At 36.9% G+C, this 26,242-nt stretch overlaps 2 protein-coding genes and 1 pseudogene across 2 annotated transcripts; 1 reads left to right on the forward strand and 2 right to left on the reverse strand.

Annotated features, from left to right (window-relative positions):
- Positions 1–1,065: 1,065 nt before the first annotated feature.
- HRD (Integrase-type DNA-binding superfamily protein) lies at positions 1,066–1,656 on the forward strand. Its single transcript, XM_059572762.1, has one exon. The coding sequence runs from the start codon at positions 1,066–1,068 to the stop codon at positions 1,654–1,656; it is 591 nt and encodes a 196-aa protein (XP_059428745.1).
- A 13,995-nt stretch (positions 1,657–15,651) lies between these two features.
- LOC132191653 (UPF0481 protein At3g47200-like) lies at positions 15,652–17,319 on the reverse strand. The gene is made up of 2 exons (XM_088511024.1): positions 17,109–17,319; positions 15,652–17,018 (listed from the first exon to the last, which is right to left on the reverse strand). The coding sequence occupies exons 1-2, from the start codon at positions 17,317–17,319 to the stop codon at positions 15,652–15,654; spliced, it is 1,578 nt and encodes a 525-aa protein (XP_088367150.1).
- A 6,421-nt stretch (positions 17,320–23,740) lies between these two features.
- On the reverse strand, positions 23,741–25,473 carry LOC132191666 (UPF0481 protein At3g47200-like; annotated as a pseudogene).
- Between the last annotated feature and the right edge of the window lie 769 nt (positions 25,474–26,242).

The following is a 26,242-nucleotide window of genomic DNA, read 5'->3' on the forward strand; positions in this document are numbered from 1 at the left end:
ATTTGCAGGTGAGATGTGTGTTGGAATGTATTTCACTTCACTTGTGTTGATCATATTCCTCGATATTTTGATGAAGTCAATATGCGTAGCACTAACATGTGATCAAAATGTTATAAATTCAGCTTCAAAGATATGCATGAAATATGCAACAACATATAATTACTTGGGTATGTTACAATTAATTAATGTTTTTGAAAATCAAACATTTGGCCTGGGGTGCCAAGCCTAAGATCGTTTAACTCCATCGTTTGGCAATGGGTTGATCAGGTTGCACTACCTCTGAAGCATTTCTATTGGAATATATATATACTAGCTAGTTCACACAGAAGAAAGAACCAGAGAGTGAGAGAGATGGATGACCTAGAAGAAAGAAATAATGGGAATATGGACTTTTTTTTTTTGGGTTGGCCTAAAGCATTTAGATTCTTGATATGGAATAGCATTTAATCCTGCAAAGTGTTTATTGTCCTGAACAATGGGCAGTATGAGGCCAATTAATATTAAACTGGCTAGAATATTGAAGCAGGTTAATTTGTTGATTTCATAACTTGATGAAAAGTAATTTCATTGAAAGCTCTTGTACAACAAGAGATGTTATAATTATTTAATTAACCTGAATGGCATTATATTGGTGACGATGGCAATCTAATAATAGTGATGTCTCGTCAGTCCGTAACCATAAAACACATAATGGTTTTAGAGAAGCTAAAACCCTACTTTACATAATACAACTGTAGAGGTGATGTCGGGAAATTACGGTTTTTTATAATCGAGTGCATTTCTTTTCGGCCCCCAAAAACCTTACTGTTCTTGACGTTAATTAAGATAGTTTTTTTTGCTGCAAAAACATAGTCCAACCCAGATGTCCAACACAAAGCTGGCTTACACCCGAAACCTCTGCAAGCGCAGTTCAGCAACAACTGGTTTGCACTTTCTTCTCAGAACTCCTTGCTCTTCAACCAGATTTTGCCAAAGATTTCCATCCACCATAAATGGCTTCTCTCAGCCTCCAACGATCCAATCCCAACTTCCCGCCAATCTTCTTCATTACCCTAGTGAAAAACCATGCAGTATTATTCACAGTCCACCACAAAGACAAGTTCTAGCAGTAGCAGCAGTAGCAGCAATGCCTCTGCTACTGCTGCGGCTGCACCTGTTGCCAGGGGCCGACACCCGGTTTATCGTGGAGTGAGGCGTCGGAGCAGTGGCAAATGGGTGTCGGAGATTCGGGAGCCTAGAAAGCCTAATAGAATCTGGCTAGGCACATTCCCTTCACCGGAAATGGCTGCCGTCGCTTACGACGTGGCGGCACTTTCTCTTAAGGGTCAACAAGCTGAGCTTAATTTTCCCAACTCTGCCTCTTCTTTGCCCGTGCCCGCCTCCACTTCCCCACGTGATATCCAAGCGGCTGCAGCCTCTGCTGCCGCCGCTATGGGCGCTGCAAAGGATGCTGAGGGTAGTGGGGCACAAATCACAGAGGAGCCGGAAAGAGCTGTGGCGGCGGCTGATGAATTTGTTGATGAGGATATGATCTTTGACATGCCTAATGTTCTTATGAACATGGCTGAAGGGATGCTTCTTAGCCCTCCTCGCTTGGACATTGCTGGCGAAGATGCTGAATTCTCTGGGGATCAGAACCTTTGGAAGTTTCCTTAATCCGATATATATATCTATATATATCTTAAATAATATTGTCTACCAAAAACAAAACATCATGAGAGACTTAATTAATTAAACTCTATATATAATATATCTATATATATATATATATATGACGGCCGCAGTCTGGCAACGAAAACTCAGAATGCTGGATGACAACATCAAATGCGTCTATGAGTGGCTTGGTTGGTTTGTTTAATAATTTGTACAGGATTTTCTGTATTCCGGATTTCTCTTCTTGCACCTTTCTGTTGTTTTCTTGCTTCAGGAGTTCCACAAATTAAGCAGCTTGATCAGTTGATTTCTTCAGAGAGACCTGAAACTTCAATTCATATCCTCCAATTCTCGCAAGAGGGCAAAAGCCAAAAACTCGCTTTAATTAAATTCTTCTCTTAATACATTAAAGGCCCTCTTGATTTCAGGTTACTATGCTTTGATTGAAACTCAAGTAAAGTATGCAGCAGAAAGCTTTGGCAATAGAATTTGGTGTTCGTGAAGAAAGATTCCATTCCACCCTTAACTGCCACCAACTGAATTCGCAACTACCAACTCCCTAAAGATAAAAAGATTAATCCTCAAGAAATTTAAGGCACGAGATATATAGCTAGAACATCCTTCCAAAAACTGTACAGCGATTTGCATCATGCACCATCTGCAAGATTACTGCATAATATCACTACTCTCCATCTCTATCTCCCTCCAGAACTTTGTTGAGTAGCAAAAATCAATCCAATTAAGCACGCCATGATCATATCAGAATCTGCAATTGCATTGAAAATTAATGAAGGGAAAGATATAAAGAATTATATATTCAGATGCTCCACCTTCAATCCATCATTCAGTTCCAAATTAAGCAAATAGCATGAATGGTTAGGTGAAGAAAAGCAAGCAAGTTGGAAGCGTTAGTCAACCGAACAATCAAGAGTTACTTTAAGGGTATCATAATTATTAAATTAATTTAACTCAAATAGTACTTCATTTTAATATTTCCTTCTAGCATACTTTGTGATGGTTAGAAACGAGGTCCCCAAAAGTTTCCGGCCCACCTTACCATATTTGTTGACGTGTCATTCTCACTAGTCTGGTTCCTCTGACGTGGCATTCAAACAGCGGGCATAGATGCCATGGAATTTCGTGATGGATGGTAACCCTTCACCTAGCTTCGACCTTTCGAAAGGGTCCACAAAAGTCATGCATCGTAGGTGTAGGGGCATCCATGAAATATGGTAGTTTTCAGTTTTTACGAAGTGGGAGAGTGGGATCGAAGTGATGAGAGTGAGAGACTTAGTGGGAGGCATGAAGGGGAATGTGGTTAATTGGATACCCACCTAGCTAAACATAATTAATCTTAGCACTCAGACAATGGAACTCTGCTCAGACGGAAACTTTTTAGTAAAGCGCATAAATCTTCCTACCACCTCCTTTGGTACCAAGATTCTGATCATCTGAAATTTTATGTGAAATTCCAACCAGAAATAAAAGAAGGGTGTGTGGGACGTGGGATGTCCGAGCACGTTTTTGAGGAGCCCGGAATGAGGGGTCTACATGTATATACATATAAGCTTAATGAGTCGAATTGACATGTTCACACAAGAGGGGGAGAGAGGAGATTCGAATCAGTGACCTTCGCTTTATGAGGCGTGGTCCCCAACTGAGTGTACTGCTTTTTAGGGACGAAGAAATGCAGAAGTTGAATAGTAAGCTTATGCAAATTTTCCTTTTTTTTGGATAAATAAAATGAACATAATTGAAGCGCAATTAAAGGAATACAACTACATACGCTGAGGCATACCTCAAACATTGACAACAATTACAATGGGGAAACCCCGAAGCACTTAATAAGCAATCAAACAGCTTAAGAACTAAAAACATCGTAAGACAAACCCCATCCAAAAGAGGGTATCTTCCCAATTTAGGCAAGGGGCCTAAAATGTTAAATTTCTTCCATAAAGTTTGCCATATGCAGGCAAGAAGAAGAAAAGTTTGATCTATAAACTTCTCGACATATCAAAAACCAAAAGTGCCATCCAAAAGCACACTATGGTTTTTTAGAATGTCTACTTGTTATCATCTAGAGGATAATTAAAGACACGGTGAGGAATAACTTTCCTACTTTATTCGGATTTTACATCTTATTAGTCTAATTAATTACCATGAATTTTTGGTTTTATTTTTATAGTTGTCTCATGCTTTTTTTCCTCCCTTTTTTGCTTCAACAGATACTTTAGAATTCAAATTCCCTAAATTCTTTGCCCAAATAAGAGAGGGGGTGTTAAGCTCGAGGTGCCTAATTAGGTGGATTCCAAATTCCGAACTGTTTTAAAACTTGCTCGAACGCCTAACCACCGTACCCGGTCTGAATTTTTTGGAGATTCGGATCTAAATCCAATATTCTAAGCATTATTAAGGGGAAAAAAGAAAACTTTATCTGAAGATTCATATATAAACATTTAACAAGTGAATTTTTTATATCACAGCCGCCATTGCACGTACCAGTTCTCCACTATCATGAGTTATGACTAATTAAAGAAACCTAAAAAAGGGGGTGAAATCAACAAGTCTGACTGCATGTGTGGCCCAGCAACAGTAGGACATGTAACTTGTGAGCAGACCAAGAGCAGTACCATTTTTGTTAATTTATTTGATACTGCATCCAGGGGTTAGAGTGAATTTGGCAAAAGCGCCATTTTTGTCGTTTGGATTGACAGCAGGCAAAACTCCATCAATGGCAGAAGTCAAGAGAAGTTATGATTAGGGATTAAACGATGGCTTAAGCACCACAAAAAGGCTAATTATCACCTTTATTGACTGTGCTAATTAAGATTTTATGCTCCTCCTATTCATGCTTGCTGATCGATGACATTTGAGGCGGCCTTCTTTCTTAATTAGTGCCTATATATTACGGTTTACCCTAATGACGGGCTTCATTAGATCATTGAGACAACCATAACACAACTGTCTTGGACTCTTCATTAAGATTGCACTTGATTATGTATGCACTGTTCCGAAACTGACAAGATGGTTACAGACTCATAACATCGGCTGGTTTTGTAACTTTGAAATATTTTCCATCTTGTCAACAAGTACTTTGGCCCCAATTGGACACAAATTAAATATGAATATTATTCTGATAGGATCAGGATCAGGATCATGATCCCTTTCTCATAAAGCTAATTTATTTTCGCTTAACTAGATTGGTTGACAGGCTATCTGCAAGACAAAAAAACAGCTATCAGAGTGGTATTGAATGTGAGCTTGGAGAGCCTTCGATGATTAACTCAGTAATATACTAATATAAACAAAATAGAATAGAGAGAGTTTAGAAAGAAAATGGCTCTTAGTTTATTTGGGGTTAGTCCTCCTTTTCTATCTTAGACTACCCATTGTCTTACCACCACCACCTGGTTGGCCTATAATTGTCGAGGCTCTTAGGCTTTTTAACGTTTTTAATGAGTAAGACATTGAGTCCAAAGTGTCTATTGAGCCCAAAGTTTTGAGTAGTACTTGGCTTATTTATGGTATTACCACCTTAAAATTAGGTTGTTTGATAAATTTAAACTATGTAAAGAGGGAGGTTGTGAAGACCTTCGGGACAGGTGGGTTCAATACCTTAAGTTAATCTGAATAGATGGACCTTAAGGTATACTGCACGTATTAATATGTGGTATAAAAGTTAGCTAGATATCTATTATTTTTCAATCATATGCTAACAATATGGAATGGGCTTCTTGGGTCTGAAATTGAATTAGAAGCAAGCAACTCAGAAATGGGTACCCGGGAAAGGTACCCAATACTTTTATTTTGGTCGTAGGTACCCAAAACCTTGCGGTCTCGGATGTCCCTGAAAAGACCATGACAATGCCAGCCCATGGTCCATTGAGCGTACATTGCTATCACAATGCCTGGCCCCATTGCCCATCCAATATACATGCCCAATGAGATTAGGTCTTTATTTGTTAAAATAAAAATAAAAATGAAGAGTCAATTAAAATTGTCACATTAATATTGAAGGATAGTTGTAAAATACAAATGTGAATTTTAATATATATATATATATATATATATATATATATATATATAACAGTAACCGATTGATAATTATGTTAACAAAGTGAAATAAAAATATGATTTCTAGTCTTCTTGCTTTTAAAAGAAAAATAGTATAAATAAAAGTGTCGACTAGATACCCACTTGGAATCTATGTGGGAAACCATGTGTGCCGGTACCAGCCGAGGTTTTAAAACCAATTAAAGAAAAGGAAAGGTGAAAATCCACTTTAATTATGCAAATTTTATTGGGATAAACTTATACAGCATTGATCATTGACATAAAATTCCGTATCTTTCAAAGGGTCCAATCAATTTGATATTTCCACTGTAAACTAAACGAATATTCAAAGAAAATGAAGAAACAAGGCATATTCGTTGTCACCAACATCATAACCTGCACCAACACTTTATACCAAGAGATTGACGGGTATCGTACAAAATTATAAGTAAATTGAATCTTACATATTCGCAATCTTTGATTTCTAATCATAATTTCCATACTTTTCTTTCCCCTGGCGTGAAAGCAAGAGTAACGAATTCTTCAACTTTAAATGTCATATTGGAGCTTTAACAGTACCACCTACACAACTTGAGCACTAATTTTCCTGCTTTTTCTTGTTTCCTGAATGTATATAAGTCATACACATGCAATACACAAAAGAAAATAAAAGAAAAGAAATGGGAGATCATCACAATGTGTGTATATATATATATATATATATATACTGTCCAAATTAGATACAGTTTTATATCATATCATTGAATCATGGCGATGGGTGGTGAGTGTTGACCAAATCATGGCTGATGGGTGTTTTTCTTCCAATGGGACCTGCACTTCAGAAACGCTCTCTCTCTCTCTCTCTCTCTCACACACACACACACACACGCACATACTCACACTCTCTATTGAATAATGGATATTTGGATGGAATAGAAAATATTCTGGAAAGGGTGACAATTAACTTTCCAGGCCCATACCAGATAAGCCGTTTAAAACTAATGGGCCTAATCCCGTCAGTCCTGGCCCTAACATTGTAATGAGCTTTCTTAATAATCGGGCCTTATAACGCCTGTTGGGCAGTAGCCAATGAACACAAAGCTGTATCGTACCTCCGCCTCATTTAAAATTAAAAGTAAGAACGAAATTCAAAACATGCTATATATGATGAAGAGGATAACTTCTATAAGGAGGTGGTGTAAACCACCTCCTTTGTGCCCACCAATGAGCATTTGACAACTAAGATTATTACACCAACTAAAATAAGATACAAAACACATGATTAAAAATTATTTCTTCCAAAATCACAAAAACCCTCATTTTTCCCTCTCCCTCCCTCTCTTTCTTTCTCTCTCTCTCTCCAGCGGCAACAGAGGTCTTGCCGTTGAAGACGCTGGAGTCCAGCCTAGATTTTGTCGGAGCCCCGCCCGACGCCGGAGACTAGACGCCAGTGCCTAGATTATTTGACGGTAAAACCAGATCCAAAAAGAACGAATTTATGCACTGAAACTTACAATTTCCTGCATGATCTTAATACTGATTGTTATGGTTCTTTTCTTTTTTTTTGCCTTTTACAAAAACAAAAATTTTGCCTCGACCAAACCAGATTTTTTTTCTTCGCCGGTGAGAAGGAGAGAGAGAGATGGAGCATCGAAGAGATGGAGCACCGGAGAGAGAGAGAACTGGAGAGAGAGAAAGAGAGATTGAGAGAGCACCGGAGAAGTCTGGTCCCCGGCAACTTTGGGCTGGGCTCCGGCGTCTTCTCCGGCAGCTTTGGGCTGCACTCCGGCACCTTCAACGGCAGCTCTGGGCTAGGCTTGGCGGTGGTCGCTGCTGCTGCCAGAGAGAGAGAGAGGGAGAAAGAGAGAGCACGGAGAAGTGAGGAGAGAGAGAGAGAAAGAGAGAGAAAATGATGGGTTTGAGAAGAATTTTTATTTTTATTTTTATTTTTATTTTTTTTTAACGATGGGGGAGAATAGATTTTAATCTAGTGCTTTTCATCTCATTTGAAAGTGTGTGATTTTCCTAGTTGTCAAATGCTCATTGGTAGGTACAAAGGAAATGGTTTACACCACCTCCTTATAGAAGTTATTCTCTATGATGAATTATTTACAACTCATATAAATGGAATAACTTAAAGTGCAAATCAAACAAATATTTTCGGTAGTTAGGCTTAATTAATTTACACGAAAGGCGATAAACTGTAGTCTTGAGAAATGGGTGAGTTGGAAGATATACCATTTCTTAAGTTGTACAAAATTAAGATGTCAATATCTTATTACAGGGCACAAAAAGATGAGTTTATACCACAAATCCATAGAAGTAATTATCTTGCTAAAGACTTGGTCTTACTTTGAGTTTGAAATTACGCGTTAATGGCGTTATGGCAGATGAAAATTAAAGTGGGGTATTCATGCATGTGGACCAATTAGGCCATTAATATTGTATTGAAGTCGTCCTTGTTCGCGCAAGCAGGTGGTTGGATCGATCTCCATTGCATTCATAGATGGATAGATTCCATGTAATAGTTATGGATTAGAGGTCCTACAATTCCTCAACTCGTTGCTGTTTATGGTAAACGAATGGTTCACAAATTGCCATGTTATCACTCTAAATTAAAAAAAATATTATACGTTACACTTTTATCTCATTTGTTAATGTGACATTGCAAATCATCTTGTTAAAAAAAAATGCTTATTTCAGTGTCACATTAATATAATGAGAAAAAAAATATGATTTATTCTTCTTGTTTGATCATTAACATGTTCTACGGTTTTGACGTTATGACCATTTGGTCATTAGATTTTTTTATGGTTATAGAAAACTCACCATTACCAGCATCACGTATAGATTGATATACGTAACTTCTTTGACTCTAATACCGTATGGTGACGTTGTCAAGCAGTCTTCGTTCTACTGTGGTCAGTAGTTCCTCATCCACTTTGATAGAATGATTGCTCATTTTGCCTTTGTATTTAGAAATGTATTTTTAAGGAAGGTAAATGCTATAGTTTAATCTTGAGAGGTTGTGTGTTAAGCGACTCAATCTCGTTGAGTTGAATACTCGACGAAACACGAATTAACTTTTAAGAATAACTCATCTTGTGTGATTCTATAGTATTGTGAGAATTAACTTTTTTTGCTTTATTTTTTGAATTAATATTATTTAGTATCACAAGATATTTTGAACCATCAAAATTATTTCCAACAAGAATTATAGTATTTAATCGATAAATTTATAGTCATAATCATGCTTTTGTGAAAAAAAAAAAAAAAATGACAAATTTGAACATTTAATTGATTTTCTTAATTATTAACAACAACAACAAGATATCGCAAAGTTCTATCTTATTATTTTACCCAAATGCATGCTTTTCACCCATGTCATTTTGGATTTTTTAAATTAATAAAATTAAAAGAAAAATTGAACTCCAAAACAAGTTATTTATATATATATATATATATGAAGGCTTAGCTACATTAATTCATATAAATAGAAGAACCTGAAGTGAAAATTAAACAAATATCATCAGTAGTTGGATCTAAGTGATACACGACATTTTTTTTTCTAAGCATTTACTAGATTTTACAGATTTATTTGGTATTGGTAGTTCCTCTCAAAACTACTGTCCGTACTTTGAAACGTCCAGGCCTTCGAATTAAGGTACCAAACAATCCAGCAGAACCACCACGAGTAGTTGTGGTCGAACTAACATTCAAACGCCTTTGCTTTGAATTTGTGGTCGGAGAATTCAAACCTCTTTGCCTGCCAGCACCACCTTTCACAGACAACCCTGCGATGCCTCGGCTTAGCTCCTCAATCTCTTCTTTTGTCACTGCTATTTTGCGTGGCGTTGGAGTTGCTGGGATATTGCTGCAGAGATCCCGAAGATTTGAAAGTCTATCTCCATGCACGAAAATTTTGGGACTATTATGGTGAGAATGAAGAGTTATTGTGGATCGAGAAAATCGTTTGGGGTTTAGTTTATGAAGTTGAGGTGATGATAGTCTATTCTCTTGAGGCATGGGTGAATTGGAAGACACACCATTTGTGTATGTGGGCAAGGAGGGTTGAGGAATTTGAAGAAGCAAAGAAGAATGATCCATGGTGCACTAGTGTTTTGTTCACGAGCAGATGGAATTTGAAGGAAATGGGCACTGGATTATTAGTTGTGTGTGCGTTGAAGGAAAACTATAGCAGTTGTATGGAGTTGATTTGGTTTATATAAGAAGAAGTGGTTGACTATTATACGTACGGTTAGAAAACAAAAACGCAGATGCTAACCTTGAAGACCTGGTCTTACTTTAAGATTAAACGTACGTTAGGGTGCAAAGTATAACACACACAGATATATCCGTGTGGACCAAGTCCTACTAATTTTGCATTGACGTCGTCGTTGTTCGCGCAAGCAGGTTTGTACTCGTGGATGGATTAAGATTCCTTGTAATACGTGGTTGGTATATGGGAATATGTTTGTCTACCTTATGGCTTATACTACGCAGCAGTTGATAAGGTTCAAGATCAAGCCGTTCAAAAGTCAAACAAATTAAGCGGATAATTCTTTATTTTATTTTTTAATCAAGTTAATACGAAGGCAAAAACAAACAAGCCTTTTATCTTTTCTTGAGAATAATAATCTTTTAATTTTTTTAAGTAATAAAATGAAAAAATAATTATATAAAAATATATCTATCTTGTGAGTTGTGAGTGCTTTTTTTGTGTGGCAACATAAACGTTGGCTTAGTTCAAAGGAAGCTCACGTTAACAAAAAAAAATTGAATCATTAGCTAGCATCTTGAAAATGGTTTTTGACCAAAAAAAAAAATTGAATCAATAGCTAGCATCTTGAAAACGGTTTTTGACCAACTATCATAAACGTTATAAAATTAATGTATAATGACCAAACGGTCAAAACAAATTCAATGGTATAACATCACCAGACGATTAAACAAAATTTATAATTTTGTAAAGAAGAATGTGACAGTTCCTTTTGGTATTCTCATAATCTTACTTAGATATTGTTTTCTAAAAAACAAAGAAAAAAAATTTACCCCACTAGTCTCTCAACTCTCATATTTGGATAGACACTTGTAAGATAACTGATCTTATGGGCCTACTTGCCCATAGAAGTGTTCATACAGCCTAGGACCTACAAGAGTAGCTAAGTAACTAGGCCCTATAAGGAACCCTTTTACAATAATCAGCCCGAAAGTGTGGTAGAGCAACGAAAAATAGTTTATGCAAATGAGAAGCATATAAACTATTTTATGCTTCATAAAAGTTATTTTTCCTAGTTAACTAAAAACATTTTCAGGTTGAACAATGTTTGACACAACGCTGAACACTAAAAAATAGTAATTTTTTTTTTCATTAAATATGTTTCACCAAAACAACTAAGTGTAAGGTTGACCAACTTTTGATGAAATAAATGCAAAAACAATGTTGTTGGTAGACTAATGGTATTTGTATGATATGTTTCCTTCCAATTATCACTACAAAAAAAAGGATTTTTTATTGACATAGGTTTATTGACGTGTCAGGCTGTCTGACACGTCAGTAAACCCTCCTGACGGGGCAATCCTGACGTGTTTCAGTCGTGAAGAATGTGGGTGTCAGGAATTGGCAATTTCTGACGTGCCAAATATGGCACGTCAGAAATTCCTGACGTTCTAGATCCAACACGTCAGAAAATACTGATGTGTTGGATTTAACACGTCAGGAAAATTTTTTAATTAAAAAAAAATCCAAAAAAAATTAAAAAAAGAAAAATTAATTTTTTAATAATTTTAAATTTTTCTGGATTTTTTTTTTTCAATCAAAAATATTTTTTTTAGTTTGAAACAGTACGTTACTTCTTCCCCCCAGCTCTCTCCCTGTTGCCTTCTTCCTTCCTCCATTTGCACTCTCTCTCTCTCTCTCTCTTCTTTCCTCCATTTTCAAAAAATCTTCAAAAAATCAAAAACCCAAATAAAAATATAAACTTTATCCTTCTTCCTTCTTCTATAATCTTCTATCTTCTTCTCTTCAAATAAAAAATAAAAAATCTCTCAAATCAAATCAGAGCTTTTTCAAATCAAAAATCTCTCTTCTTCGATCCTCTTCTCTTCTCCTTTTTTTTTTTTTTTTTTTTTTTTTTTTTTTTTTTTTTCTTTCTGCTGCTTCTCTTCTGCTTCTCTTCTCTTCTCCATTTTTTTTTTCTTCTGCTTCTTCGATCTTCTGATCTTCTCTCTTTCTTTTTTTTTCTTTTTTTTTTTTTCTCTTCTTCGATCTTCTGATCTTCTCTCTTTTTTTTTTTTTCTCTTCTTCGATCTTCTGATCTTCTGATCTTTTTTTTTTTTTTTTTTTCCTTCTGCTTCTCTTCTCTTCTCCTTTTGTTTTTTTTTCTTCTTGATCTGCTGTTCTTCTAGCAGCCGTGCAGAGAGAGTGAGAGAGAAGAGGGAGATTCAGAGAGATTGAGAGAGTAGAGGGGGATTAAGAGAGAGAAAAAAAATTTGGAATTAAATAAGAACAGTAGATCTGAAGAAATAATAAATAATAAAAGAGAGAAAGAAGAGGACAAATTAAATTGAATGTTTCATATTTTTGTTTTTTGACGTGCTAGTTTTAGCACGTCAGAAATTTCTGACGTGTTAGTTTTGACACGTCACGTCAGTAAATACTGACGTGCCAAATCAACACGTCAAAAATTTATAATATATATATATATACCTGATATTTAAAAACAAAGTAAAAATAAAAATACTGACGTGCTAAGTGCTAAATTAGCACGTCAGTAATTTATAATATTATAATATTATATATATATATATATATATATATATATATATATAAACCAGATAAAAAAAAATAAATAAATAAAATAGAAGGCAAATGCGATGGGCCATGCTGCCTGCTGGCCTTCCATGGCAAGGCACGTCAGGAATATATATATATATAAAGAAAAAAAAAAAAAGATAAAAGAATTTCTGACGTGCCATATGTGGCACGTCAGAAATTCTTGACGTGCCAGATTTAGCACGTCAAGAATTCTTGACGTGCCAGATTTGGCACGTCAGGAATTCCTGACGTGCCACCTTTTATCATATATATATATATATATATATATTTTATTTTTTATAAATCATGTTTATTTTATATTATATATGTATAAACATTATATTTACTGACGTGTCATTTTGACACGTCAATAAATATTAAATTATTATGTTATTTAAATAAAAACTTTTAAAATAAAATTGAATTCAAATTTATTGACGTGTCAGATAGTGACACGTCAGTAAATCCTGACGTGTTATATTCAACACGTCAGTAAATGTTGACGTGCCACTTTTGGCACGTCAAAAAAAATTTGTTGACGTGCCAGTTTTGGCACGTCAACATTTACTGACGTGACAAAAAAATGAAACTGTTTGACACGTCACAAAATTGCCTTTTTTTTTGTAGTGTATGCGTAGCATTAGATTTGTATTTGGGTTGTCTTTAAAGTTTAAATCATAATATTACTTGCCTATTCCCAAGTAAATAGGCCTTCGTGTTGTAAATTATATACTGCAATGATGCAATACGCTTGCAAACATTAGCATCATCACAGTTGTTTGTGTTCTTGCACAAAATGGGACCCAGCTCTCGTTTTATATAGTTGCCCTGTTAATTTATTTACTGACTAATTTAATATTCAGTACCACTCCTAATATATATAAGTATAATAAGACTGGCTAGTCCTATATTGTTGGTTAGAAATCTCTAAGCATAAAAAAAAAATTTGATTAGAATACGATTTTATTCATCAACGTAGATGTTGTATTATACCCAAAAAAAAAAAAAAAAACTACATATTTAATAATTTATTTTAGTGTTACAACCAAGCTAAAAATAAGATCAAGTATTTCATTCCAACTTATTTTATTTTCAATAATAATTAATTCTTTTTTTTTTTCCATAAAAGAATATAATTCTGCTTACAAAAATATGTCTATATTTGAGGGACTACAATTCCTCAGATTGTAGTTGTAAATGAATGGTTCACAAATTGCCATGTCAGCACCGTAGATTAAAAGCCAAGCAAAAATATCTCTCTTTTTGGCCCTCCGTTCATCAGGTGCTGGTGGCTCTCCGTTCGTGAGTCATGAGTGGCACTTGAAGTCGTACGTTCTTGTCGTCGGCACTGTTCCTGGTGGTGGAGGTAAGAGAGAGAGAAAGATATTTTTTTGGTGGTGGTGATGGTGGAGCTACGGGCCTCATGGGAGAGGTGTAAATGCTCTTAATCACTTCAGAAATATATAATAAATTTATTTGTATTCCACCTTGGTAGCTCCTCCTCCCAAAACTACAGTCCGTACTTTGAAACGTTCAGGCCTCCGAATTAAGCTACCAAACAATCCAGTAGAACCGCCACGAGTTGTGGTCGAACTAACATTAAAACGCCTTTGCTTTGAATTTCTGGTCGGAGAATTCAAACCTCTTTGCCTGCCAACACGACCTTTCAAATACAACCTTGAGATGCTTCTGCTTAGCTCCTCAATCTCTTCTTCCGTCACTGCTATTTTGTTTGTCGTTGGAGTTGCTGGAAGATTGCTGCAGAGATCCCGAAGAATTGGAAGTCTGTCTCCATGCACGAAAATTTTAGGACTATTATAGTGAGAATGAAGAGTTATTGTGGATCGAGAAAATCGCTTGGGGTTTGGTTTATAAGGTTGAGGTGATAATCTGTACTCTTGAGGCATGGGTGAGTTGGAAGACACACCATTTCTGTATGTGGGCGTGGAGGGTTGAGGGATTTGAAGAAGCAACGAAGATTGATTCATGATTCACTTGCTTTGCTTACGATCAGACTCAGAGGGAATTTTGAGGAATTGGGTACTGGTTAATTAGCTGTGTGCGATGAAGGAAATTGGCAAAAATCAAAAGTATGTCATCCTTATGGGGTGGGCTTTGGTTTATATAGGAAGGGAGGCATGTGAAAAAAGACAAGTAATTGACCATTTCAAGCTACGCGTGGAAAGTCAGAGAGTCATGTGGTCCAAGTCCCTTAATTTGGCATTGACGTCGTCTAGTTCTCCCTTGCAAAGTTGCAATGCAATTGCTTGATTGCGGTCAAATAGACAATAGTGAGGGGTTTTAAGGAGGTGGGCCTCATTGAAGAGCTCTCATAATTACAAGGAATAAGCTGGAATTCGGGCTGATAATTGCAGCCCATCCTAATCCATATAACGATAGCAAAAGTTTCCCGTTGTGGCCTATTATAGACCAAAGCCTGGTTTTAGGCAGCCAGGCTAGCCCATTCCAGTTTAATTTCGAGTTTTAAGTGAGCTAAATGCTATATGGTTTAGGCCCACGACCCTAAATTGGCCATCAGAATAAAGCTTCCTCCAAAACACTTGTTTTTGTAGTCACGGAACAATCAAATGGGAAATGTTACTTCGACCAAATTATTTTTTTAAAAGGTCGGTTCTTAAATGACGTTTCAAAATAATAAATTTAATGGGATGGAGACAAACCACTTAAAAAACACATTTTGAAGAGAAAATTTGGTAAGTGTAATATTTTTCCAATCCAATTAGTCCTCTGGTTTTAAAGATGATATTTTGTCAACCTATTGTTGAATTAATTAGCTATAACAAAGGTCATTTAGTGACAGCATAGTTTAATTCTTCATCCCATTCACTAACCTTTTCAACACTTCTTGCCAACACTTCTTGCTGTACTAGTATTTCAGTGAAAAAGCATTGAAAATTAGTTGGTCTCTGACTCTCTGCTTAATTTCTTCTCCGCTTGCACCAACAAAGACGGCATATCGACTGTAGCGTAACCCCATTGAAAAATGACTTCGTTTGGTAGCATGATAGCATCGTAGGAGCCCCAAATCCTGGCCCCGTCATGCAGGATTGTTGAATAAAAAAAGAAATAAACAAGAATTTATTATGGCCACTTACTACTGTTAGGCTCTACTTTTTAGGATGTACATAAGCATAGATGGTAAAAAAGGTCTGCAAAAACGTAAGCACAAAGAGCACCAAGGCAACCAATGCTGAAATCCACAACCATGGCTTGTTAAAATACTCGCGCCTGAAGCTCGTCCAGTGCCTGTTGAGCCTATTCCGATAATACTCATTAACATTGAAAAACAAGCTCCACAAATTGAAGTAATCAATATCAAAGGTCAAGTCCTTGCCCAAAATGTTGATGAACCCTGCAGCGTCGAGGTTGGTCCCGATGTAATTGTCAATGACACGGCGGTCGCAAAGGTACTCGACATCTCCGACCGTGTTCACAAGGCAGTCCAAGAAAAGGGCGTAGACCGAGAAGTGCTTTGAACTGTTGTTGTAGGACTGCTCGAATGCGACACAGTTCACCAGTAAAGAACACATCAAGTCGTTGAGAATTATATTGGGCATTTCAATCGCACCGTTCAAGAATTCAGCCACCAAAAAGCAATCCTTACGTGGATTGACCTTAATTCCCGCACGGCGGAGCTTCGAGACACTGGGAATAGTATTGAATGGTTTGTACCAGTACTCTAGCGGGAATCCTTCATCGCGATCCTGAAGAATAGCTTCATGATCGGGTGGAATAAAAATGGACCGAACCATGTCCAGTAAATGCAAGAAACTCCCGTTGAACCGAGACTTGTCTCCGGAGTATCGGATTCCCAGTATCGCTGAAAAAACTTTTATGCCAATAAAGGAGAAGGCCCTATCTGTATTCCCCCAAGACCAAGCCATCCTGGAAAGTTGAAATAACTGTAGCAGAACAAAAGAGGGGATTTGATTCTCGAGCAGGAGCAAGTCCTTGTAGATCTTTAGTAATTTTAGCCTACCCATCCGGGCAAGAGGGTGGCTTTGCACTTCCCGTATATCTTCGATTTCCACAGAGTAAAGGAAGCGAAGTAATTCTAAAATAAAACAACCATCAAGAAGCATAATTTCGAGGAACTCACTCTTGGTGAGATTATTGATGGTTTCGGAATAACAGTTTCTAGCTCTCATTTCAAGTGGAAGTAGGTTTGCCATGTAGAGATTTAGATCGTGGGGCCTCTTGAGAAAGTAGGCGAGGCATTGCCACTTGAATTCCTCCATTATTTGGAGGTGAGGCTTGCCACGGTGGTAGGGCCCGATTGACACCATTTGTGGCTCGTAAGACTTACCGATGATGTTCTTGAATCTCTCAGGAAGCCTGAAGATGCAAGGGTTTCCGGCGACGAGGAGTTCTCTAGGTATCATTAATGGGATGGAGGAGATCCTGTTTCGCATCATCGCTAGGTGGCCCTCGTCAACTCCTTCTTGATGAAGGCTTTCAATCTCGGATTCGCTTCCTGGCCCTGAGGTGCTTCTGGGCATAAAGTGGCGGACATTGAGGTTCTCGTCGACCCCTTCTTGATGAAGGCTTTTAATCTCGGATTCGCTTCCTCGCCTTGAGGTGCGTCTGGGCATAAAGTGGTGTACATTGAGGTTCTCGTCGACCCTTTCTTGATGATGGCTTACTATCTCGGCTTCGCTTCCTGGGCTTGAGTTGCATCTGGACAAAGAGTGGTCTATATTGTTGAAGTAGTCCTCTTGGTATTCATCAAAACTCACAACGTGACTGGCTTCTCCTTGAACAAAATTGCTTCCCATAGCTGAGTTTGGTGTTTTAGACTATGGGCGTGAAATGGAAGTCTTACAATATGGGCCGAGTTGGGGGAGAGCTGCATAAATTCGGGGCGTCTATTGGGGAATTTATCGAGGTGTGTGTACTCTTGGACTTGGGGTGTGTCTATTGGAAAGCTGAATAATCTTGTAAATTACTCAGAACCTCAAAGTGAGGTTCTGAGTACTTTATTTACAGGATATTGAAATTACAAGGAGCTTTCACCCTTCCATTCAACTATTAAAGTGAGATTTCGAGTCATTTACGCGGCACTGAAATTACGAGGAGCTTCGCCCTTTGACTTGAACTTGGACAAGTATCCTTGTTTACATGCAGTGGCATTATTGGTTTGACGGTGTGAGATTAAACTTTTTGACTTTTGGTTTCACAAAAATATCCAGAACCAATTAGGCGGGGCCGCCACCGCCGAAGGAAATGCCATGTAGCCCAAAGCTTCTTTGAAGATTTAAGCAACCAGTCTCCTGTACAGCCTGACAGGTAAACATCAACTTTTGATGGGCTTAAATCAATCTGGCGTGGGCTTGCGGCCTTGTATTTGCCATGAATGAGCAAGAAGTTCCCTCCAAAACACCCGCTCCTATCATACCATTTTTAATTAGAGTGATCATACATACTACATCTTTATGGGCCTCACCTTATCTATCATTTTAGTGAATTGATGTAACATTGTTCAATGGTCCTAGATGAAGGTCGAAGCATGAAGCATAAGTTATTTGTGCAGAATCCAATTCTAAGGACGTAATTGCACGTATAAATTAGAAAAATGCATAAATTAAGTCTTTATATTTTATTCCTAGACTTTTTTCTTCATCTTTTTTATTGAACCATCCTATTTGGAAATAAAAAATGGGAGGGATGTGATTCTTTTTTGCTTTGGTAGATGGTAGCCACTAATATTGAGGAGAAAATTAAATTTAGTCCATAGGTTTTGATGCAATTTCAAATTAGTAGTGCTTAAGTTTTTAATTTCGATAATTAGATCCTTAATTTTTGTCTATTTTAAATAGATTCACCTGTCAACCTACCATTTAATTAAGGGATAAATGCATAATTAGTCCATGTGGTTGGCCTAAATTACAAAACTTCATGTTATTTTAAAATGAACTCTGAGGTCCTTGGGGTATGCCAAAAAAAGGATTTAATCTCTATAGTCAAATTACGTTAAAAAATTTAACAGATTTCTACATTAGCACCAACGAAATGGTGACATATGTTGCTCTTAATAATTTTTTTTTTTTTTTTTTAAAAAAAAAGGAAAACTTCAGAAAGCCCCATGAACTTTCAGCCGTTTTGACAAATACCTCCTGAATTTTCAAAACTCTCACTTAGGTCCCTTGAACTTTGGTTTGCTCTCACTTTGGACCCTTTTAACGTTAAAGTCAAATAATTTGACTTTTTATACCCATTTTACCCTCAACCAAAACTACATCGTTTTGGGTTTTAAAACTACATCACCACCAAACCCAAAACGACGTCGTTTTAAGCATAATATTAAAAAAAAAAAAAACGAAATCAGGGTGGCTTTAGCCACCCCCTTGGCCAAAATGGGGTGGCCGGACCACCCCATTTTTGGGCAAGGGGGTGGCTGAACCACCCCCTGGCTGGTCTAGCGGTGGCCGGACAACCCCCTTGGCCATGGGGGTGGCCGGGCCACCCCTAAAAGGCCAAAAAAATAAAAAGGATGGGGATCGGTCCCTTTTTTTTGTTTTTTGGCCAAGGGTTGGCCATGAACCACCCCCAGATCGGCAGCCACCCCTCGAATTTTTTTTTTTAATTATTTTGCTTTTCTTTAAAAAATAAAAAATTAATGCCTAAAACGACGTCGTTTTGGGTTGGGTAGGTGTTGTAGTTTTAGGATATAAAACGAAGTAGTTTTGGGGAGGGTAAAATAGGTATAAAAAATCAAATTGTTTGACTTTAACGTTAAAATGGTCCAAAGTGAGAGCAAATCAAAGTTCAGATAGCCTAAGTGAGAGTTTTGAAAATTCAGGAGGTGCTTGTCAAAACGGTTGAAAGTTCAAGGGGGCTTTCTGAAGTTTTCAAAAAAAAAAATTAAATGTATAAAATTAAAAACAATAATATATATATATATATATATATATATATATATATATATATAAAGGCAAAGGGGTGGCTGCCCAACCGCCTTTCCGCCACCCCTAGATCTGCTGGGTGACCCTAGCCTGATTTTTTCAAAACTCTGCAAGCAACAAAAAATAAAACTTCAGGTGGTGCTGAATCTGCTTTTAGGAAGGAGGAGGATGTGGTTAGCACTATGCTTGCTGAGGGCTTTATCTTAGGCAAAGATGCAGTCAATAAAGCAAAGACTTTAATGAGAAGCACCGGTTGTCTTCGACGGCCACAACTAAAGTTGCTTCCATTGACCAATAAATCGGGTTCAGTGAGAAAATAAGCGTTGGAGCTTCTGTGGTCGGTGATAAAGTAAGATAAGTGGATCAGAAATTTCAGGTTTAAGAGATTGAAAACCAAATCAGCACTTGCAGTTGCAGAGGAAAAAGTTAGTAGTGCAGGATCTACACTAATGAAGAACCGCTAGATCTGTTGGGGTGGCCAGCCTATGTGGGTGGCCGTTGGGGTGGCTCAAAAGTCAAAGGCCACCTTTTTTTTTTTTTTTTGGTTTTATATTAAATAATTTTTTTTTTTTTTTACTTTTATATATTTAATATATTTATATTTTTTTTATTAAGAGCAACATGTCTCACTATTTCATTAGTGTTGATGTGGCAACTAACGAAATCTATCAAATTTTTTAATGAAATTTGACTATAAGAACTAAATTTTTTTTTTTGGCATTATCCAAGAAACTCTGAGTTTATTTTGATATTACAGTAAGCGTTTTGTAATTTAGACCAACTATAAAAATCGATTATACATTTATCCCTTTAATTAATGGTATGCACGTCAAGCGATTCTTGTGTAACATTCATTTTCCAATTGTATGTGACATAAAGGCATAGTTACTTCAAATTATAAAAGTATTTTAAAAAATTACAAAGAAAAAATTAAAAACAGTGAACACATGACCTATCAAATAAAAGGAAAGGGATCCTCTCCGGTGCAAAGGGACCGGAGAATGTCCAGTTTATCTAAAAAATCAAAGGCTTAAAAAGAGGACACGTCAATTCTCCTTTAAAAAAAGAAAAGAAAATGGTATGCTCTGCTGTGCACGTTATCGTTAAGTCTGCACACACGTTAGTACTCCAAAAACAAAGAAATGTTAATGTTGGGAATAGGAAAAGACAAAAAAAAAAAAAAAGGAAACACAGCAGAGCAGAAGAAAAATCGTGCAAAGACAAAGTAAGAGGAAAACAATAACAAAATTTTTTTAAAAAAAAATCTTTGAAGAATAAGCAAGATCGGTTTTGTCATTCTCAACTTAAGGTACTTCTTTACATTTTTTTTTTTTTTTAACTGCTCTTAGACTTTATTTTGAGTCGTTTCATTTGTCTTTGTTTTTTCTAATTGATTCTATTTATACTAGTATAAAGATAACTATTAAGATTGCGAGTATTTTCCTATAGCTGCTAATTTAGATATTGAAAAATTCATATTATTAATATATACAAAAAGTCAAATAGCAAATAAATATATCATTTTCTATTTTTTAGTCATAACCATTGAGATGTTTGTCATATTTGTGTAAGATTTGAAAAAAAAAACAAAAATGCTTGGCTTTTAGTGGGGTTTAGCCGTTCTTGCATAACCATTTATGGGCTAAACTTTGAAACCTTTAGATTGCTTTTGATGTAATATATTATTTGAATAATTATCGTTGACTATTATTAATTTATGAACACTTTGAATTAATGTATTTGTTTGGTAATATAATTTCTTTTAGGGATAACAATATATGGATGTTTCACTTGAATATTTTGTGTCTTCAAATTTGTTTTGATGTGATTATAGTATATTATTAATTTTATTAAATGCATACAATTTTTATAGGGTATAGAAACACATGATTGCAAAACACAGATGAGCAACGAGGATATCACATATAGTCATGTTCTTAGCTTTACCCAAATATCTAGGGTAATATATTCATAAATACTATTTTTAATTTGATATTATTAATTACAAAGTTTCATACTTGACTTATTTAGTTGATTTAGTGATAAGCTTATAATAAATTCAATTATGCCTTATTTTCTTTATGAAGTTTATTTATTTATTCTCTAGATACTTGCATCTTGTAGTTTCGGCAATCAAAACTTTCTACAAGAGGAACCAATTAAATAAGTTCAAAAATGAAGGTATATTACCTTTCTAACTCCTTGTCATTTTTTTTTTAATTAAAGTTTTAAGTGAATAATTATTTGATTTTGATTTTGATTTTTGATTTTTTAATTCATCAGGAAGTGAAGGAAGCAGGATGATGTGAGAACTAAATGTTGTTGGCAAAAAAAATTCAACATGCGCTCGGAGATGGATTTTTTGTAGTTTAAAAATTTAATCATTTTGTGTTACGCTATATTTGGCTCTTAAATGTAAGATGACAGTATTTGTAATTTGTAGTGATTTTTGGATTACAATTTTTGTATAAAATTCATTTAATTTCATGGTATTAGCTTAAGATATGTACTTCGCTTCAGATTTGTAAAAAAAGGGAAAAACTTTGCTTTGGATATTGCTTCACTGTATTTGCTTAAGATATGTACTTTGCTTCATATTTGTCAAAAAAAGAAAAAAAAAGAAAAAAAACTTTGCTTTAGGTATTAATTCCCGGTATTTGCTTAAGATATTCTTGCTTTTTGAATGAACAAGTATTTTGAATTGGTTTGTAATTCCTCACCACCAATCTGTTTGGGTTTCTATTACCATAGCCACAAAAATGGCCATCGTCTGTTTGGGTTTCTATTTTTTTTTATTTTTTTTATTTTTGAGAAAAATAGACCAACTTTCATTGAGACAAAACACGGCAGAGCAAAAGAGCTCTGTGGGAAAACATCAAAACAGAGCATAGCCTCCCCTCTCTCTATAAAAGACTCCAGGAAAGGAAAGCTACAATAAAAATAGAATGATTGAATCTATTGCAAACAACTACCAAACAAAGGAACATGGCAGACAGCACAATTCTCCAATCTAAGAGAGGATTGGATCCCACACCAAATAGAGGAGAAAATAAACCAAAATCAAAACAATAATTTTGAAATGAAGAAAATTAAAACTCATGAAACTATGAAAAAAGAAAAAAACCAGAAAATTAGAATGACCCATGAATTCCAAAATTCCAAAAATGAATAACCCAGAAAAAAAATTGTGGCCACTATCTTCCTCATCTTCGTCGTCATCATCATCCTCATCGTCTACTTCACCGTCTTCAAGCCCCACGACCCCAAGATCTCCGTCAACGCCGTCCAGCTCCCGTCATTCTTCATCACTAACGGCACCACCACCTTCACCTTCTCCCAGTACGCCGCCATCCGAAACCCCAACCGCTCTGTCTTTTCCCACTACGACAGCACTCTCCAGCTCCTCTACTCCGGCTCCCAAGTCGTCTTCATGTTCATCCCCGCCGGCAAGATTGACCCTGGCCAGACCCAGTACATGGCCGCCACCTTCTCCGTCCAGTCCTTCCCCTTGTCGGCACCCCAAACCGTCGGAACCATGGTACCCCAACAGTCCTTCCCCTCGATGGCCCCCGAAACTATCGGACCCATGGGCCCCAGCTCGCCGGCGACGAGTTCCGAGTCGGCTCAACGAATGAGAAGTCACTTTCTCTCTGCAGATGTAGGGACCGAGGATTTGAAGGGAGTTTGTCTTACGGACGTACATGGGTTGTTTCCGTTTTGTTTGTTGTTTTTATTATTTTTATTTAATAGAATGACGTGTCATATTTCTACCTCGGATTTCTGTAGAAAAATTTATGCCCTTAAGTAGATATTCTTCGACCCATAATAGATAGGAGAGAATTCAAATCCCAAATAACAGCAGCATGATATTAATTAATAAGTTTGATCATTCGTGCGATTTCACCAACTGAATTCGAAGTTTGTGCATTCTCTGTAATACCAATTCTTTTGTTGAATAATTATCATTCTAAAAAACCAAAACGCCCCTTTATTTTTTCTGGCAAGCCAGCATAAAAGGCATGCTTAATTTGAAATTGCTTTAGAAAAACCATCTTAACTAATTGTGTTTGTCAACTTGAGGCATTTTAGTCCTTTGTACACTCATTAGCAAAATAATCTTAAATTGATATGATTTGGTGCTGTCGTGGAATAAGCCCCATCATGCAGGATCATTGCAGGTTTGGTACTCTGTTTTTTTTTTTTTTTTTTTAAAAAAGGAGACTATTATTGAGGAATTAAAAGTTCAAATATGCATCCATACAGCATCATACATAAAAGGTTTGCCTTGCAAGCGCAGAGCTTAGTCGTGGCAAAATCGCTTCACTACAAGAGCTCAAAAGTAACACAACAAACTAAAAGAGCTTCACACAGTACTTAGAAAGCAACGATCCTCTTAAAACTATTATCAAACACTGTTTATCCTGGGGAGGATGGAGGCGGAGGGGAGAGTTTAGTTTTTAGGATGCACATGATATGCATAGATGGTGTAGAAGGTCTGCAGAAATGTTAGCGCTAAGAGCACAAACGCAACAAATGCCGAAATCAACATCCATGGCCTACCAAAATACTCGCGCTTGAAGCTCGTCCACTGCCATTTGCCCCAATGCATCCTTTTCCGATAATAGTACCGGTTTACATCTCGGGAGAACTCAAACAAATAGGAGGTATTGTTATCATAATCGTTATATATAGTCAAGTCCTTGCCCAAGTTGTTGATGAAAACCGCAGCGTCGGCGTCGGTGCCAAAGGAATTCGCAATGATGCGACGGTCACAAAGGTACTCGATGTCCTTGTCGGTATTCACAAGGCCATCCAAGAAGGTGGCGTAAATCGAGAAGTGCGTGGAACATCCGTGGCACTGCTCGAATGCCACGCAGTTCACTAACAATGAGCACGTCGAGAGCTATAAAGGGCATTTCAATCACACCTGATTTGAATTTCACCTCCAAGAAGCTGTCCCACATAGTCCAGTGATTCCACTTGATCTTAATCCCCGCACGGCGTAGCTTCGTGACACAGGGAATTGGACTGAATATTGCGAACATCCACCGGTCTAGCCTTTCATTATGATCGTGTGGGATAAATAGCGACCGAACTAGGTCCAGCAAATGCAACCACTTGGGCGGGGGGATGTTTATATTGAATTGATCAATTACCTGCATTGATCTAATGAAAACTTTTATGGCGATATTGGACAAGGGCTCATCACGGGGCTTTCTGCAATTTTTATATAACGTCTCAAGAACAATAGAGGGGATCTGATTCTCAAGCAGGAGCAAGTCCCCGTAGATCTTCGATACTATTATCCTCTCATGGCTCTTCAGCTGAAAGATAGGCCGGGTGGTCAGATGTTTCCGCTTTCTCATGGTTGAAAAGCATTTCTTTCTTGCGAAGTTCATTCTCAAAGTTGAGAAACAAGTCTAATATAAAACAACCATCAATCACCATCATTTGAAGGAACTCATCGTTGAGGATCGTTTCTGAAGAAGAATAACACTCTCCGAGGTTGATGGTTTCTGAAGAAAAATAACAGTGTTTGAGTTGCTCTTCAAGTGGACGTACTTGTTCCACGCACATCCGCAAGTAGTTTTTCTCATTATTCCCGAGAAAGTAGCCGACGCACTGCCGCTTGACCTCCTCCATCCTCTGGAACTTAGGGTTGAAGTGGTGGTAGGGCCCGATGGCGACTACCTGGGGCTCGAGATACTTACCGTTTAACTTCTTGAACTCCTCAGGACACCTGTAGATGCAACGATGACCATTTTGACTGGTGTCGTTTTTGCGAGGTGAAGATGAGTTACTCAACTTACTCTTGTTGATCTCGCCTTCGATCTGGGCTATGAGGCGCTCGTCGTTGTCTCCCGGATTAATTCCGATGGCGATCTGGTCTATGCGGCGCTCGTCGTTGTCTCCACTAACTTCTCCTTCCCCAGTGTCCATCGTGGAGTACTCAGTGGGTTTCTTGATGGATTGTTTCAGACTCTCGCAATCGAACTCGTGACTAGCTTCTCCTTCCCCAATGCCCATCGTGGAGTATTCAGTGGGTTTCTTGATGGCGCGTTTCAGACTCCCGGCGATGTGACAAAATTATCCTTCCGCAATAGCGTTTTCTTCGTGGATTTTGGTGTTTTAGAATAGAGAAATGGTCTTGGGTGTGAAGTTGATGCTGTGTGTGGCGCTGTGTTAAATGGAGGTTTTATCTGGATTTGCAATTGCGGGAGACAAGATTGGGCAGAAACTGGCGATATAAATAAAAGAAAATTCCGGATCCCATAAACTAATTTTACAAAAACGACCATGTAGAGTTTCAACTCTCACCCCTTTCATATTTACAATTCTAAATTTTAAAAAGTAATATGAGCGCCTTTCATCTTATCGCAGTATCAAATTAGATACTTTTACATTTTTCTTCTCAAAATATCATTATATGTTGTAAAAATAATCATTTGAAAAAAAATTATATTATTAAAAAAAAAAAAAAAAAAAAACCTAAAAATGCTAAAAAGGTGTGGCCCTTTTCATATTAGCCCCCCCTTTTTTTTTTCAAATATTTTTAATTTTATTTATTAATAACTTCAAGGGTATTTTGGAGAGAAAAATGCAAAAGTGTTTAATTTGACACACAATGGTAGTATGTGGCGGAGAGAAGCTCTGGAAAAAAACCTAATTTTTTTTTCTTCAGTCGTCTCCTTTAGTGAGACTATTTCCACCACCTTGTGTGGTTTTTTCGAAGAGGAGGGAAAGGTTTTCCTTTCCCTTCCTCCCCACCCTAGCCTTTTTCTAGATGTTTTTTTTT

Source organism: Corylus avellana, chromosome 10 (genome assembly GCF_965113065.1).
Source record: "Corylus avellana chromosome 10, dhCorAvel1.hap1.2, whole genome shotgun sequence".
NCBI classification, from domain to species: Eukaryota; Viridiplantae; Streptophyta; class Magnoliopsida; order Fagales; family Betulaceae; genus Corylus; species Corylus avellana.